At 59.9% G+C, this 17,061-nt stretch overlaps 1 protein-coding gene across 4 annotated transcripts; it reads right to left on the reverse strand.

The window, feature by feature from the left end:
* Positions 1-1,145: 1,145 nt before the first annotated feature.
* SLC44A2 (solute carrier family 44 member 2 (CTL2 blood group)) lies at positions 1,146-16,899 on the reverse strand. Of its 4 annotated transcripts, none has more exons than XM_086769117.1 (22): positions 16,825-16,899; positions 13,887-13,935; positions 13,729-13,802; positions 13,392-13,476; positions 13,187-13,271; positions 12,937-13,059; positions 12,767-12,827; positions 12,380-12,503; positions 11,720-11,803; positions 11,227-11,339; positions 10,887-11,018; positions 10,418-10,517; positions 10,182-10,274; positions 9,835-9,919; positions 9,228-9,490; positions 9,061-9,155; positions 8,511-8,614; positions 8,035-8,108; positions 7,742-7,812; positions 7,452-7,540; positions 6,971-7,055; positions 1,146-4,185 (listed from the first exon to the last, which is right to left on the reverse strand). In XM_086769117.1, the coding sequence occupies exons 1-22, from the start codon at positions 16,868-16,870 to the stop codon at positions 4,079-4,081; spliced, it is 2,142 nt and encodes a 713-aa protein (XP_086625243.1). In that variant the 5' UTR covers positions 16,871-16,899; the 3' UTR covers positions 1,146-4,078. The 4 variants fall into 4 exon arrangements, with proteins under 4 accessions (XP_086625243.1, XP_086625244.1, XP_086625241.1 ...); XM_086769118.1 differs by lacking the exon at positions 16,825-16,899 and adding an exon at positions 15,138-15,384; XM_086769115.1 differs by lacking the exon at positions 1,146-4,185 and adding an exon at positions 5,656-6,470.
* Between the last annotated feature and the right edge of the window lie 162 nt (positions 16,900-17,061).

The following is a 17,061-nucleotide window of genomic DNA, read 5'->3' on the forward strand; positions in this document are numbered from 1 at the left end:
AAGCAACCTTGAGAAGAAGGAAAATAGCTGGCATACGTGACTGGGGGCTGAACGTGAAGCAGGGTGCAGGTGGAGAGAGCCGTGCGCGTGAACATAGAGACTTAACGAATCATATTTTAGCTAGGAGCGCGGGCATGATATAGTTAACCAATTAGTAGAGAGCTTGCGCATGATACGGAATTAGAAGGGCTATATTAACCGGGATGTATCAACAATAAATTGGCATTTGCTTGATTGGTCGTCAGCAGTGTCCGTGACTTCTGTGTCAGCATGAACGGACCAGCCTGAGGGGACCAGCAGCCTCTGAGGGCTGGTGGCCTGAAAAGACCAGTGGCCTCTGGGGGCTGGTGGCCCCTGAAGAGGCTGGCCTGAGGGGGCTGGTGGCCTGAGAGCAGCGCTGGCCTGAGGGAAGCGGCACCCACGGGTGTCTGTCCCCTTCCACGGAGCCGCTGCCTGTGGTGTGTGGGTGCGGCAGCAGAGGGTGCCACACGGCCGCAGCTCCTGGCCCAGCTCATTAGGGCACTAACAGTCTTGGCAGCCCCAGCGCTAATTAACCCGGCACGGGGCTCCCAGAGCGTTGGGATGCAGGATGAGCCCGTGCTCATCAGCAAATCCCTTCCCCGCTGTGGCACAGAAGGGGAACGACGGCAAAGGCGGCTTTTGCCTTTGTGGAACTCAAGAATGAGCTTAAAATGACTGTAAAATGTCAAAAAAAAAAACAAAAAAAAAACAAAAAAAAACGCCTATTAAACCTCTCCCAGAGAGCGCTGACCTCTGCGGGTCAGGGATTGTTCGACAATTCCTTGGACTTCGTCAAAACCCCGTCAGCGAAGCCCCAGGCTCTGCAGAGGAAGCAGAGCGCCAAGGCGCGGGCTGAAGCGAGTCGTAACGCTGCGTTCCGGGGCGCAAGCCGGCTGCATCCACCACGCGCGCCCTCGCGCTCTGCTCTTCCGCCACCTGTTCTGCGCCGCCGGGCAGATAAACACTGCGGAGATGAGCAGAAGCCACAACGAAGAGGAACTAACGAGCGTGGTGGGACCAGTGGCTCCCCAGAGCTCCCCTCCGCCCCAACCCCGCTGCAAAGGGCCGAGGAGAATTCGGACGGCGGAGCCCAGTGAGGTGCGAAGGAAAAGCGCGGCCCTAGCGAGGTTCAGACAGGCACTTTTATTCGCGGTCGCAACGCTGCCATCGACGGAACCATCACACACGACACGGGGAACGCATGTGACGCTCCTGCCTGAGACACGTCCTTGCAGAGGAGCCCCGGAGCACAGCAGGAGTGGTTAATGCCTCAAAAATACATTTTTAAAAAAAAAGGTTTTATTTGGTAGAACATCAACCCTCCAGTTTTTAGCATTTTTTTTTACTCACCCGTGTCTGATTCGCGGAACCATTTGGAGCACGCAGAGTTTATAGGGGCAAAAGTTGCATCTCAGTACAGAAAATAACGCCATTACTCCTAAAACCAGACAAACTAATGCCTTCAAATACACAGCTCCACGCGCACAGATCAGTCCATGCTCGCAGAAACAAACAACCCAGGTCACGCAGCGAAACCTTTCTGGGCGCTAGAACACCGCTGGACAGCCGCCCTCACCCGAGCGGCTCCGATTTCTTAAAAAAAAAAACCCCTCATTTACTGGAAGATTGGCCTCTCTGCTTTCTGAAGCTCTCTGCGAGCGCAGCACATGCAGTTTTCCGCTTTGAAAAGCCGGCTGCTGCTTCGGTGGATCGGAAGCAGGAATCCCTGATCCTGCTCCTCAAACACCGAGCTGGCAGAATACCGCAGAGCCAGCCCCGCGTCCCAGAGAATGCCTTTTGCTAAAATTATTCTCTATTTCCACATTTGTATTCCCAGACCTAAAAAGCCCTACTGTGTATTTATCCGTTTACGGAAACGGATCGAGTCACCGACGCTCCTCTGCTCTTTCAGACCGCGTTTCCCCAACGTCTCGAGACAAAGAGAGTGCAGCTCCCATCGAGGAGCGAGAGTAAACTTCCCCTCTGCGCGAAGATTTCAAACAGGAAATAAAACAACCAGCCTCAAATCCCACACAGGGATGGGAGGGGGAAAAAAAAAATTAAAATAATTCAGGACCAGCGTCAGGCTGCGGAAAATATTTCCTGTAGGTGCTGGTAGAGCTGTAAACGGAATATATCCCCTGAATTCCTCCCACCTACCCCATCCCAAACCCAGACGTTCCTCCTCTTTTCAGCCTTCCCTTTGCCTTTTCAGCTCTCCCCCAGCCCCGGATCGCCTACCTCGCGACGCCAGGGAAAACCCGCCATCGGCTTTGGGGGACGTCAGCGGAGCCGCGCCGCCCCGTGCTGGGGCGGTTACGTCTCGGCGCGCTGCCAAGCAGGTATTTTGAAATCTGTCACAAAAATAGGGCTGGAAGAGATCAAAGTAACGGCTCCGGCACCGGAACAGCTAGTAAAAGCAAAAAATTATACAGAACCCCCAAATCATGTAATAATTAGGATAGAAAACACTGCTCATGTCTTACAAAAATACTACAGGGACCTAAAGATTACGGAGAAACCTGTATAAAAGCAGCAAAATATCTCCTGTAGCAGAAATGAAGCGTGGCTAAGCAGACGTTTGCGACAAAGTGGGGTTTTAAGGCAGGGAGGCGCATGTGGCCTCCCGCTGCCGCCGCCCCGCCGTGCTTTGGGAGCTAAGTTGTCCGCCAAAGCCTCAGCGCACCGGTTCTTCGCCAAAATAAACTACAAAAAAAGCACAATTTGTGGTGGTGGCTACGCTCAGGCGAGCCTCCTGGTGCTCAGAGGCCACTTCAGCAGCTGTGCGTGTCAGAGGAGGTGGTGTGATTTTGTTAAATTTTGGCTTTAAGCGTAATATTGGTGGTTTAGTGACATTTAACCCCTTCGTCTGTTTCTCACAAACCTCTCCTGTTTCCCCCTGACAGGAGCTGCCCAAGCTCTGCGCCTTCCCCTTAGAAACAGCAGTCAGCCGTGAGTCCTGGCGACGCCGCAGCGCCCGAGGACGTAAGGCAACCTGTTGTTTGTCATTTGGCTCGCTTAAAATTACCTAATATTAACCTAAAGATAAAAATAGCTACGTGCATTCCTCCTCCACCGTGCCCCAGGTGCGCTCTTCCTAGATGCATCACACAGGCAAAGCGTTTTGTTCAGCAGTTAGGGAAGCTTTGCTGTAAATACGTTTTTGTTTTTTTTTTTTTAAATATATATAAGTCGGGATTTTTGGGAGAGGAATCGGTAGAAGCTGTCAGTCCTAGAAAGATGCAGTAACTGTGCAGAGCGTCTGTCCCAGGTTCCTGCTCTTTATCCCCTCGTTTCTCTCGCCTCCATCCTTCGCACGTGGCTAGAAGAGCACTAATTGGCATCTTCCTAAAATAATTAATTGGCTAAACGCGCCCGGCACAGCCCCAAAGCCGGGCCCCACAGCATCTCCAAAGCGTGGCAAGAGAAGCGAGGGGATTTCAGCACATTTCGGCTCTCTGGGTAGGAAGCAACAACTCCAATTAAATATTTGGGAAGGGGGGACCGCAAATCAAACCCAAGTCCAGGAGCTGCTGAAGCCCACCCGCCTGTTCGCCGCTCGCCGCAGCGCTCGGATTCACCCCAGCACCAGGGGACGGCCCGACACAGCTGACCTGGAGGGAACATCACATTTTAACCGGGATAAAATAAAATCACTCGACCCAATTACACCCGACACCCCGGAAAAACGGAGCTGTGCCCCGTGTCAGAGGCATTTCCCCGCTGCTTTTAGCGGGATTCGGCCGGGAACTCCCCAGCTCGGTGTCAGAGCTGACTGGGGACCAGCAGGGCGTTAGCTGGGACGAGCTCTGCAGAAGCTCGGGCAGCACCCCCCAGGATTTAAGGTTGAATCGTTACGGATAACCCGCTCCTCTCTTTAGCGAACCCCTCCCGCTTCTGCCGCCCGCCCGCTGCAGGGGTAAAGGAGACGGCGGTTCAGGTTCGTTAACGAGATTTCCAGGTGGGACAAACGATGCTGAGCGCCGGGCGTTATCCTGCAGCTTTGCCCCCGAAGTGGGAACAGGAAAAGGAGGCGCGGGCAGGACGAGGGCAGGCTCTAGGCGTCTGGCTGACCTTTGTTCGTCTTCTTCAGGAGCTTTTTCAGGTCGGGCGACATAAAGTAAGGCTTTTCGGCCGAACCGTCGTTACGCTCCAGGTCTTCCACTGCAAAGAGAAAGCCCCCCGCGCAGCAGTGGGGGGACAGACACAGAGGTTGGCGTGGCCGGAGTGACGGCAGACGCAGCAAGGAGCCGAAAGGCAGAGAGGGACTAGAGGACTACGAATTATCTCTGACAGAAATAAAAATCTGCCGGCTCATCGCAGGCAGGGGATATTTTCTCCCTGCAGCACAGCTCCATGCCCCCGCCGTACAAACCCCTGCAGTCGCACCTCTCCCGTTTACTGCGCTCCAGAAACAGGCTGCTATTATTTAGAAGAAACCAGAGCTTTGGGCTGTTTTGTTTGTTTGTTTGTTTGTTTTTCCAAGAGGGAAGTGGGAAAGTTTAACGGTGCCGTAGGAAAAGAGCTCTCCCGCGCGACCTCGAGCTCTGCCGGCTGGGAGCACGTCTCCCCTCCTCCAAGGAACCAGGCGACGCGCCTCTCTCCCTTTGTGCGCCCAAAATTGCTCATGACGCCAGCGGAAAGCAATTCCGCTCAGTATGTGCTCAGCGCTGCTCGCCGGGCGCGCGACGCCCGTGTCGGCCCGTCATGCGTACATAATAATTAGGTGCATTCCCGGCACCGAACATGCTGCGCAGCCTCTCACTGCTCAAAGGCAACAAGAAGCGGTAGGAAAATCACAGCCACCAAAAAAAAAAAAAAAAAACAAAAACCCAAAACCAAACAAACCCACAAAGCACCGGCTTCAGAACACAGTGAAAGCGCCCTGGGGTATTTTGAGAGGGATTTCAGCGTTTCCCTGTGATGAAAACACGAGCGTGAACAGTAGGGCTTTGTCCTCAGAGGGCACGGCACAAGACAGGGCGCTCTGTCTGCAGGGATTTGTAACAGGAGATCCAGCCACCGCAGCCCGGCTGCGTGCAGCCAGAGTGGCTTTCTAAAAAAAATCTTGATTATTTCTAGGCTATCTAGAGGAAAAAAAGAAGGCGAGGAGCCAGCCTGTGTCTGGCTGCCATTTCTCCAGAGGCTGTGACCCTCCCCAGCTGCCTCCCAGTCAGACTTTGGGGTTTTTGGTCTGATTTCTCTAGCTGTAGCCATGCCGCAACACGTCCCCGGTGTGACACCCGGCAGCGCAACGCGCTCCTTCCCCGCAGCCTTCCAGCACACCAGGGATGCTCACAGCACTCCTCTGCGCATCGCCTTCTCTTCATGGACCCTCGGCGAGCCGGAGTCGCCTCAGGCACTCGCGTTCCACGCAGGCTCCGTCCTTCCTTCTGCCCGGACCAGGCAGAACCCAAACCATCACCTCCCCCATCTCAGGTGGGGGGAAAAGCAGAGCTCCCAGGGCGAGCCACCACCTCCCCGCAGCAATTAAACCTCCGTGCAACCAGCAGGAGAAACCATTTTAAACGAGGACCGCTGCGAGCCAAAGCCCTCGCGGGTTTTAACAGCTCGCAACCAGCAACAGCTCTTTTCAGCTTCCCCAAACCAACGGCGCGAGGAAAGGGAGCTTTTGGCTGCAAAAAGGGTGAGCTCTCTTTTGTGATGCAGGCCCTGCTGATGCAACAGACTCAAAAGCAGAAGACCTGCAATCTCACAACAAAATCTTCCGAAGCGCGCCAACCTGATTTTGCATAGAAAGAGTGGACGAGGACGAGAGGCTGCTGGCTCTTTGCTGGGGGCAGAGGAAAGCAGAAGGCACAGGGAGACCAGTTTTCGGGCTGTGGAACCCACTCAGCCCATCCCACAAACCACCGTCCTGCAATGCCAGACGCCTCCTGCGAGCCGAGCGGCGCTCCCGGCCTTTTCACAGCGGGCAGTTAGGAACCAGGGTCTCCACTTCAACGCAAAACACAACTCTACATCGGCACCTGCACGTGTCCAGCTGGTTCCCAGCCGCTCGCCGGAGCGCAGCGCTCCTCATCGGGCGCTAGCGGACACGTGGGACCCCAGATTAACTCTGGGTGCACCCTAGGTTCGTTCTCTCCACACAAGAATACGCATTATTGGGCAGGAAGGGAGGTTGGATACAGCATCGGGTGTCGAGGAACCGGCACCCCCTCCACCCTCGAGGCTTTGAAGGACATCCCGGGGAAAGGTTCGCGCCGCGGCTGCCATGCGCAGGCTTAGGGAACGCTGCTTGGGTTGGGGGGCCGAGAGCGTCCTGCGGCCCCCCCGGGCAGGCAGCCTTCCTCCCGGGGCCAGCCCCTAGCCTTGGCTATCGGCGCTTTTGGAAGGCGCTAGGTTCCCCTTCAGCAGGATCTCACTCAGCTCGGGGGACATGTAGTAAGGCCTCTCGGGAGATCCATCGTTCCTCTCCAGATCTTCACCTTTTCGCAACCCCAGGAAGAAGCGGCCGTGATGGGGAAGAGTGAAAAATAGCGGAAGAGCCGGGGAGAGGCAGGGCAAAGATGGAAGGATGGAGAACACGTGAGAGAGACACGAGGGGGAGAGGGGAAGGACAGAAAAGAAAGAGGGGGAAAAAAAGAAAAAAAAAAAAAAAAAAAAAAGGACAATTGCAGTTAGTTGCAGTTAGATTCCCCCAAGACCAAAGCACCGAAACAGAAAGCCCAAAAGAGATGGCAGGAGACCCAAGGACAGGCTGTGGGCTTTCCTCGCCAGCAGGCAAGGGGGAAGCAGGCGCTGGTAAGAACGCAGGGAGGAGCTGGAAACAGTGGGAGAAAACCACACAGAGGGACCACGGGAATTTGAAGCAAAGCCCAAATCTGCACAACCCCGAAGGGAGGGGGTTCAGCCCCGAAGGGAGGGGGGTTCTGCTACCACAAACTCCCGCCCAGCGGGAGATGGACCGTGCGAGCCAGACACTTACAGAAGCAGAGGAAGAGCGTGTCCACGCACATGCCGTAGACGCTGAAGAACCCGTGGGCGATGAGGTAGGAGCCCACGATCACCGTCTGAAAGGGAAATTGTGTGGTCACGCCACGACCTGGCGCCTGCACCGAGCACAAAGCCCCGGTTCCTCGGCCAGGAGAAGGAAACCTGCTGAATCCCAAATTCCCAGGGGGAAGGAGCAGAAACGAACAGGGCAGGACTGTTCGGACCAGCCCGACTCAGGACAAAAGGCCTCAGCGACGACGGTGGACGGAGGCCAATCTGGGCAGCACAGAAAGGGCGAGACGCCTCTTTGCGGCTGGCCGAAACAAAGGGCTTATTTCAACAGGGAGGGGAAAACGCCTTCAGCAAAGAAGGCCCTTCGGAAGCAGCGCGCAAAGGGCTGTTTTTAAAGCGTTCCCGTTAAGGATCGCTCTCCGTCGCTTCTCAATTCACCAAAAGACAAGAAAGCGGCTCACCAGAATGGGGACCCAGTAGTAATTCAGGGACGGTGCTGTGTCTTGGACCAGCTTTATCCGCTGGGTGAAGAAAAAGAAGGCAAGGATTCCTGGAAAAGCAAAGGACGGAAATCGCTGTGGGATGCTGGGCAGAAGAACGGCAGCACACAAGCGGAGGGGAGGGGGTGTAAAACGGGACAGAAAGGAGCGGTTTCATGGGAGGAGTGCAGAGAGCGTCGGTTTTGGGAAGGCGTAACCGGCCTACAGCTGCCATACACCCTGAGAAGAAACTTCCAGTCCCCAGCACTCACCAACGCTTCCCACGATGAGGAGTTTACCAAGGAAGAAGAGGAAATCTGTGACTTTATCTAAAACGGCCACCCTGGAGACGAGAGAGAGATGAGCACCCGCATCCGCTCCCCGCCCTGAATTCAGAAGGAAGTGTGGGAGGAAGCAGCCAACGTGCACATGCGTGGCAAACGTGGCACAAAACGCCCTGAAAGCCTGGAACCAAGACCAGGTTTGATCTTTGGCAGCGGGAAGGAGCTGGAAATAACCAACTCTGCTGTGGAGAGCAGGGCCCTCACACCCACCAGCCTCTCACCTGATGATGTTCCTCATCAGCAGGAAGAAGGCGTTCCTGGCAGAGGTGCAGAAGTTGGTGCCGTAGACAGCGATCTAGAGCGCGTGGTCCCGGGAAAAAGGGGCAGGGGAGAAAGAAACGGAGCTGCACTGAATTCACCGCTAAGAAGAGGGTACAATTAATCCCGTCTTTGAGTAAAACTCGGATGAATCCCACCCTGGAAGTCCTTCCTCCTCCACTGAGAGGTCAGGCACCACGGACACCGAGAGCCGAATCCCCCCACCTCGTTGTCTCTGAGAAGCTCCCTCCCAAAGCCAAAGCGACACAGCTGAGCTCGAGGCTTTCCAGCGAAACGGCCGGGAAAGGCTGAAAAGCTTCGTTTTCCCGCGACGTCGGGGGAGACAGCTCTCACCAGCCACCCAAAGAAATCTGCGAGAGTGTGGAGAACCCCCACCGCAGACACCCCGCTTTGGGCGTTAATGCTGGGAGACTCTTACCATGATGTAGGCGTTTCTGTTGAGGAATTTGATGAATTTTTCCAGGCACCAGAAGCAGCACTTCAGGCAGCTCAGGAGGAACTTGGCAAGCTTGTTGTCTGCAGCTGGAGGAACGCCACGGGAGAGCGTGAGCAGCCAAACCCAGCGACGCCTTTTCTTACAGAAGCAACTTCAAGGTCCCCAGCGAGACGTCCCACTGCCCCGTCACAGCCTCCCCCGCTACGCCCTGTTCTCAGCCTCCCTGGGAGGCCGACGCCGCTGCCGGCAGCAGGATGAGCCTCCCGTGCTCTTCCCACGCTCGTGCGCGCTGTTTACGTTTCCCGATCAACACTGTCCTACGGCCAGGCACGGACTTCCCCGGCGCGTCCCTTGGCTCCCGCCCTGCAAGACGTCTCCCGGAGGAAGAGACGCCTATGGGCAAGGAAAACCTCGATTCTCTACCGAAATACTGAAATTATTCCCCTGGACGTTAGCCGCGAGCTCTGGCATCAAGGAAAGCAGAAGCAGCCAACCTTGTTCACCTACTCATTTGCCATTCCAGCTCCGGTACCTTTTAACCTGTGGTCCAGATACTCCAGAGCGACCCTGATGACTTGGACGATGGCGAGGATCAGGGAGCCGAAGGCGAGCGAGCCGGTGTGGTACCTGGGGAGGATCGCTCCGGTTAGACGGGGACAACCTCAAGAAGCTCGCGAGTCCTCCTCGAGAGGGACGTACCGGAGCGCGCGGCTGAAGGCGGAGAAGAGGGGGAAGGCGGGCATGTCGTCAGGTTTCTTGAAGGCCCAGTAGTACGACGCGAAGGCCCCCGCCAGCGTCACCTGGCCCAGCGCAATGACGAAGTTGGCAAGCCAGAAGAACATGAAGATGTTGAAGAACTGGAAGACGATGAGGTACTTGTGGTACGCCGTCTCGCCCCCGTAGAATGCGAAGAGGCACTGGGCGTCGGGGCACAGCTTGGTGACGTTGCTCGTGCTGAAGGTCTGGAGAGGACAGCAGACGCTCACGCACCGCAGCGGCCGGAGACGCGCCACAGGCTGAGCCGACCGCGTCTTTCGGTCAGCCCAAAGCAACCTCGACTTTCAGAAGACATTATCCCGCTTCATTGCTTTGCCTGGTAGCGTTTGCTCAGGCTGCAAAGTCAGCTTTGCACACACAACAGCTTGAAGAAAGATAACGACGTGACACAAACGAGGTCAGAAAGGCGGAATTTCACTTGGAAGCGCTTGCAGGCTCGAACAGCCGCCAGAATACTTTTCACGTAACAAACGCGCTTATCTCTGACAGGTTAAGCATAGCGTTCCCATGAGTTTCCCAACATCCTCACCTCCGGATCGCAGGTCTGCCCGGAAAACTGGCACGCGGTCTCGTTGAACACCTTATAGACCGCCTCGTTGGAGGTGGAGAGGAAACTGCAGAGCAGGAGTTAAGGAGATTTCCAAACCCCAAACCCAAACCCTTGGTGTATCTAACTCGGTTCTGCCCTCACCAGCCTCTTGTGACCGCTTTGCTACGCTCGGTTTTATTTTAAGTTAAACTTAGAGACGCTAGCTGGCAGTTTCGCAATCATTTGTGCCGCTGCTCTCGTAAGATGTTCGGCGCCCTGGAAGACCTTTGATTTCTGAGCAGCTTCCCTCCCCCGGGAGCTGAGGCGCGGGGGGCAGGAAAGGATACACGGCGGTGCTGGCCCAGTAGGCGATGCAGAGACACAGCAGGAAGAAGGTGCACAACGGGAACAGCAGCGACATCATGATGTGACCGATGGCCCTGCCGAGGAGGCGGTTAAAACCCTGTTAGCAGCCTCGCGGCAATGGGAGGACCTCAGCGGACAGAGTCTGGCCATCCCCGAGTCCTCCCACCGCGACGGGTGACAACGGCCGCCTCCGCCTGGGGACGGGGGACGCCCGGACCTGCTGGCCTCCTTGATGAGCGCGATGGCAATGAGGATCCTCTTGCGGAGGAAGATGAGCAGCAGTACGATCACCACCTCCACGACGCACAGGATGATCACTGGGAGGGGAAGGGGAGCCCCGGGTAGCGCGAGGGCACGGACGGCACCCAACGGCCGCCTTTGCCTTCCCGAGCAAATCCGTCACGGCACCCAACACTCTTCGGGGGACGTCCAGCACCGCGGTCGATGTGGAAAAGCAGCACTTGCCCCGTGGCCGGTCAGCCCGGCCGTAAGCCAAGTCCCGTGGCAGAGGTGGCATCGAGCAACACCGCCCTCAGCCAAAAGACCTTTGCAAAGGGCCACGAAGAGACCGAGGAGACCCCAAACCTCCACCCTTGCCCCTTCCCGAGCCCTGTCCCTCAAAGAAACCGAGGCTGGGGCGCATCCACTGCATCCCATCCCGCATGGAGAGGAGTCCGGAGACTTACTGAACGCCAGCCACGTCTGCCGCAGGTGGAGGTAGACGCGCAGGTCCGTCTGAAATCCCAGGTCCTTCAGGGAGACCTCAGAGCCCGCTTCCCCTTTTAGTTTTGCGTATTCCATGTAACAGTGGAAGATCCCTGCGGTGAAAAGCAGAAAATTGTCGTATTTGCACTGAAAAGCGGAGACCGACGCGCTGGCAAGCTCTGCTCAATGCCGCTGGTGCTGATGCTCAGGTAGAAAACACCCGGAAGGATGCTGCATATCAACTTCCTTTGTGCAAAGCCCACTTAAAATTGGGAAATGAGAGCAGGGAAAGCGGGGAGAAGCTCCCGACCGCTCACTCACCATAGCCCAGCACCAGGATCACCATGACGATCATCACCCAGACCATGATCCCCGCCAGGAAGCGGAGCAGGACGATGAAGATTAAGCTGGCCACCATGGCGATCACGAGGCCTCTGTGGGGGGAAGGCAGCACCGCGTCAGAAGCCAGGCGACGCCACCCCCTCCCCACCGCTTTCCTCCATCGGTCAGCGCATCCCCGCTCCTTCCTCAGGGAGCCTTAAAAACGGGGATCGCCGATGGAGGAGGGGACGGAGCACGCGCGCGGCCCGAGTAAAGCTGCTGCAAAACACCCTCGGGCATCTCTTGTTTGGTTTGAATGGAAATTACGCAAAGGCCAGGAGGGGAAAGGAAAAAAAACTGGTAATTCATGAGCTTTGCCTCACGCCTGAGCATGGCACCGTGGCTGGCACAGCAGAGCATTGACCCTCCCGAGCTCCGGTCCAGGTGCCCGCGGGAAGGGACGGCCGCGGCGCGCAGCTCGGCCCCTGCTCACATTATTATCCAGTACCAGGAAACCGTGTAATCTTCGAAGATCTTCATGGCCAGCTGTCTGGTTTCCAGGACCACGTTTGCTTTTCTGCAACACAAAAACAAAACGCAGATGAAGCGGAAGCCAGTGGGGGAAGATGCGGAGGAGCACCAGCCCGGGCTCGGCCCCCGCGCGGCTCTGCCCACGCTCGCTGCCTCAACGGCCCCTTGTCCTCCCCCACCGAAGGGCCCTCCGCCAGCCTCCCCAAAAACAAGAGAATTCGATGAGAACAAGGCCGATTCCCTGGCACTGTGCTCCTTCAGGCTGACCCCACTGCTTGCCCTCCGTCCCCTCTCCCAGTTCCCGTTTCAAACACGGGAACGGGTTCTGGCGTGGGATTCCCTGCACAGGAGCAGGGCTCCGTGCCGGGGCTTTCAAGGCTTTTCTGCAATAGAGATCGGTAAACGACCGCAGTGCGGAAGTGCCAGCGGCTAAAACCAGACGTTTCTCTTCCAGGTGAAGCCAGAATAACGAAGCAGCTCGTTAAGAGCCTCCCCTGGGTGCAGCTGCACCCCCGCCACATCGCTGTTATCACCGGAAGCGCTCGCTCTCGGCGTTGCCCTGGCAAAGCGGCAGCAACCGGCGAACTGCGGCGCGCACCCGGCGCGAAGGCTGGGGACTCACTTGGCCCCTTCCAGCAGGTCGGTGACGTTCCTCCGGCGCCCGTGGCCGTCGTCGTAGGTGGTCTCGTTGCCGACCATGATGACGCCCTTCTTGGCCCGGATGGCCGGGAAGCATCGCTGCGCCACTGGGCGAGAGACGGGGGGAGCTCAGCATCGCAAGGCTCAGCCGCTCTCATCCAGCCGCCCCGGGGGAAAAGAGCCAAAACCTCCTCCCCGCACTCGCAAACCTACGCTGGATCCCCAGAAATCCCAAACAGGAGCCTCCCCTCAGAAACAAATCCCGACAGCCAGCCCGCCAAGCGGCCGCTCCCCCCCCCCCTGCAATTGTGACCGAAGCGAGTGGGCTCGTTAATCAGCCCATTGCAGCTTGTCAGCGCTCTGGACTTACGTGGGGTGCTGGGGATAATCATGGCCGGGCACTCCTTGTCCTTCAGCACCTCGATGGGAGGCTGGACAGGGACAGACGAGCAGGACGTTAACGCTTTGGGCGGGAATTACCGTGCTGGGGAACGCCGGCGTGGCCGGACAAACGCCGACACCGCGCTCCCTGCGACCGACCTTCTGCAGGTTTGTGAACTCGGGGACGCAGAACTGCCGGTAGTATTCCAGCTCACTGGGCGCGCGGGAGCCATAGGCGCTCAGGTACGTCAGGTACCGGTCCGGGCACTTGCTGACGCAGATCTGATGGGAGAGGAGGGCACGGGGATGCTGCGCGCGAAGGCGACGCCGCAAACCGGAGCTCTCCCGAGGAGAAGCAGAGCATTGCGGAGCCGCGCCCGGCATGGCACGCTGCGGCCGGGATCGGTACCTGCGTGGTCGGGCACTGAAACTCCAGCAGCACCAGCGGGCTGGCGCACTTGACGATGTCGAAGTAAAAGAGCAAAGGTTTCTTCCTGCAAAGCAAACCAGGCAAAAAGAAAAATTTAAAAAAAAAAAAAGCCTGGTGTGGGGAACCGCCTGCCCTGGGAGAGGCCACGGGAGCACTCGCGTCCCCGTATGCGTTGGAGACGTACTCGTTGGAGGTCCCCTGCTGCCCGCAGAACTGCCCGCGGCTGTCGGTCGGGTAGATCACCTTCCGGGGGTCCCCATGGGTCCAGGCTGAGCGGAGGGAGGCAGAACGACGTGGCCGCGGTTACCCTCGCGGCCCCCAATCCCGTATTCCCCCCAACCGCCGTCTGTGAGACCCCCGCGGGTCCCTCCCGTCCCCACCCGGCCGAGTGGGACGCCGCATCGCCCCTCGGCACGGGGTTGTGCCGGTGCGGCCGTCCAGCCGGCCACAAGCCCAGCTTTCCCCGCTGCCGAAAACTTGCCAACACAGCGAGAACGGGCGCGGGGCCTGCCCGTACGTACCCACGATGCCCACCACCACGTAGCCCGCGATGGCAACGACGAGCAGGACGCAGCAGACGATGTCTGTGCAGCCCCTGCCAGCAGGAAGAAGAGCACTGGGGACGCCAGGCGGGCCACAGCACCGCCGAAACCCGCACCTCCCGCGAGGCTTCTCTTACCTGTCGTAGATGGGACCTTTGAAAGAGGGGTCGTATTTCTGCGGCGTCCCTGCGGAGATGGAAAAGGAACAGAAAAAAAACAGTTTGAGGGCTGGCCGGGATGGGAGGAAGGGGCTCCTCATCCTCCTCTCCCCACCGTGCGCAGAGAGAGAAGCGCGGGGAGCGCAAGGCGTTAACCAAAAGCCTCGGGGCAAGCAGACTCGGGAGGAAAACGATCTCCAGCTGCCGCTCCCTCCGTCCCAGCCTCCGCTTTCCAGGCATGGAAACAATCATTCCCCTGGAAAACCCATTTCCATGCTGTTTTCTCCAAAAACGCTTCCCCGCGTCTGCCCAGGAAACCCCAAATCTCTCGGAAGCACTGAAAGGCAGTGCAGGGCTGGGAGCAGCGGCGCCGGGGGGTCCCGGGGGGTTTGGGGTCCCACGGCACTCTGGCCTCCTGCCCGGCAGGTGCGGCGCGATCTTTTTTTCCCCTCTCTCTATTTTTAGGGTGGGAATTCAGCCAGGGAAGGCAGCGCGGCCGGGGAGCAGCCCGCGGCTGGTTTGGGGTTTCGGGGGAGCTCGGAGCAGCCCCGTAGCGGGGACATGTCTCCTTCAGGGTATTTTTGGGGGGCGCTGGAGCTTGCGCCCCCGCAGGGATCCCGTATCCCCACGGCACGGCCGAGCCTCCGCCCCAGCACCCGTCCCGCTCCAGCGCGGGCCGCGGTGAGGAACCGCCGCCGTGGGAACCAGTTTGTCCCCGTCGTTAACCATTAACCACGGCGCCAGCGACGCCGTTCTGCTGGTTATGCCGGTGCGCGGTGAGGGCGGCCCCCCAGCACGGCGGCCCCCACGGCGGGGGAAAAGCAACTCGGGCAAAACACAGCTGCTTTTGGTTTTGCTTTGTTTTGCCTTTTTTTTTTCCTCTTTACTCCCTTTTCCCTCGCATTTCGGGTTGGTTTGTCCTCCCTTATCTGCTCCAGTTTAACTTCCTCCACACCCAGTTACAGCGAGCGGCCGCCAGCGGAACCCCCGACCCACGGCGAGCGGTGCCCCCGACCTACGGCGAGCGGCCGCCGGCGGAGCCCCTGACCCACGGCCGGGCTGCCGAGCCCCCCAGAGCCCCCAACCCACGGCGAGCGGCCGCCGACGGAGCCCCGACCCACGGTGAGCGGTGCCCCCCGACCCACGGCCAGGCTGCCGAGCCCCCTGCGGAGCCCCGCGCCCCGGCAGCCCCCCTGGGACCCTCCCAGCGAGCGGGTGCCGACACCGTACCGTGTTTGCCATAGTAGTTGTCCCCTCGGCCCCCCATGCCGGCGAGCGTTGGCACCTCGGCACGCGGCAGACGCGCTGTGACCCCTGCACCGCCGCCCTCGCCGTATGCGCCGCCCTGGGCGTGCCGCCGCCCGCCTCCGGTTAAACACCCCGAAAAGCCACGCTCCGGTGCGCAAACGCAGGTTTAAAGGCGCAGCCCGTTTCACCGCAACCCTCCGCGCCCGCCCGCTTTTCTGGCCTTGCCAAACGCCGACCGCCGTGCCGGTTTCCTGCGAAACCGCCGTGCAGCCGCCGACGTGGCGCGGCTGTTACCAGCACCGGGGCAGGGTGCTCTGGGCCCAGCAAACACGGCGCAAAGTTTGGGAGTGCGCCCCGGGCGCGCGGCAAGAGTCACCGGTTCCAACTGGCAACGGGCACGAGGTCGGCGACGACGCCGACGTTGTTCCCGGCGAGGCCGAGCTCCCCGTCCCCGCTCCGGGGTTATATTTAGGCGACAAATAAATAACCGGGCAGGCGCGCCGGCTCGCGGTCAGGAATAGCGCGTCGCCGTCCGGCACGGCTGCGGCTCCGAGCGTCGAGGCCGGGGCAGCGCGGCGGCGGCAGCGTGGCCGCGCTCATAGGCTGCCGGTGATGTCAGGGCGGCCAGGATTTACACCCGCCGAAGCCGCTCGCGAACAAAAGCCGAAGCCAGGGAGTGGCTGGGCGGACCCCCCCGCCCGGGAAAACCGGCGGGGACGTGGCGTCCCCCCCTTGTCCCCAAATACGAGGGGCATGCGGTGGCCGGCCAGGCCGCGGGTTGCACCAGGAAGGGGACACAGCGCCGGCTCCAGCGTCCCCCACCCCTGCGTGCCCCTCGCCAGGGCCAGAGCAGCCCCCCCAGGCTTGGGGGCCACCAGGAGCCCCCCGTCCCCAGACCTCCGCACCCCACGGCAGGGATCGTCCCCTCTGCCCCCGCCCAGAGCCAGGAGGGGTCCAGCACCCACCAGCGCGAGCTGAAGGATGCTGCATGCCCCCAAAAACCCTGCGGGTGCCCAAAATCTGGGAGCCCCCAAACGTGGAGGTGCCAAACCCTGGGGATCCCCAAACCCAGCAGTCCACACAGCTAGCAGTCCCAAAACTGGGGGGTCCCCAAGCCTGGAGCAGGGGTCCCAAAACCCTTGAGGTCCCCAAAACTGGGGGTCCCCAAGCCTGGAGCAGGGGTCCCAAAACCCTTGAGGTCCCCAAAACTGGGGGGTCCCCAAGCCTGGAGCAGGGGTCCCAAAACCCTTGAGGTCCCCAAAACTGGGGGGTCCCCAAGCCTGGAGCAGGGGTCCCAAAACCCTTGAGGTCCCCAAAACTGGGGGTCCCCAAGCCCAAGGGTCCCCAAAATCTGGGAGCCCCCAAACAAACCCTGGGGGTCCCCGAGCCCAGCAGTTCCCAAACCCCGGGGGTCTCAAGTGCTGGGGGACCCCAAGCCCAGGGGTCTCAAGCCCGCGGGGGGGGTCCCCGAACCCTGAGGACCCCCAAGCCCAGCGGTCCCCAAACCCTGCGGCCCCCAAACCCCGGGGGTCCCCAGCCCCGCGCCCCCGGGACCCCCTCCCGCCCAAGGGACCCCTGGGGGGGGTTGGGGACCGCCGGAGGGTCCAGGCCCGGGGGCTGGGATGCGGGGGGAGCCCCGGGGAGTGGGGGGGGGTGGCGGTACCGGTACCGTAATCGCCGTCCGGGTCCCTCCTGCCCGCGGCGCGGGGCTCCATGGCGGCTCCGGGATGCTCGGGGCCGCGCCGGGGCGCCCCGCCCCCGCCACCACCCCGCGCCCCCCCCCGCCCACCGGCCGCTGCGCCTGCGGCTGCGGGCGGGGCGGATCCGGCCCCCGGCCCAACCCCCCCGGCCGGGCCCCGCCCCCCGGCCCCGGCTGCGACCCCCGGCGGGATCGGGGGGGGTCGGG

The sequence above is a fragment of the Chlamydotis macqueenii genome, chromosome 30, assembly GCF_036417535.1.
Source record: "Chlamydotis macqueenii isolate bChlMac1 chromosome 30, bChlMac1.mat, whole genome shotgun sequence".
In the NCBI taxonomy this organism is placed as follows: domain Eukaryota; kingdom Metazoa; phylum Chordata; class Aves; order Otidiformes; family Otididae; genus Chlamydotis; species Chlamydotis macqueenii.

Excerpts from the sequence above, each read along its gene's own strand:
- SLC44A2 (XM_086769115.1), bottom strand. The coding sequence starts at position 16,870 with ATGGAGCCCCGCGCCGCGGGCAGGAGGGACCCGGACGGCGATTACG. Across the intron at positions 13,060-13,186 it reads TTCAGTGCCCGACCACGCAG|ATCTGCGTCAGCAAGTGCCC; the intron begins GTACCGATCCCG and ends CTCTCCCATCAG. Across the intron at positions 10,518-10,886 it reads GCAGACGTGGCTGGCGTTCA|TGATCATCCTGTGCGTCGTG; the intron begins GTAAGTCTCCGG and ends TTCCCCTCCCAG.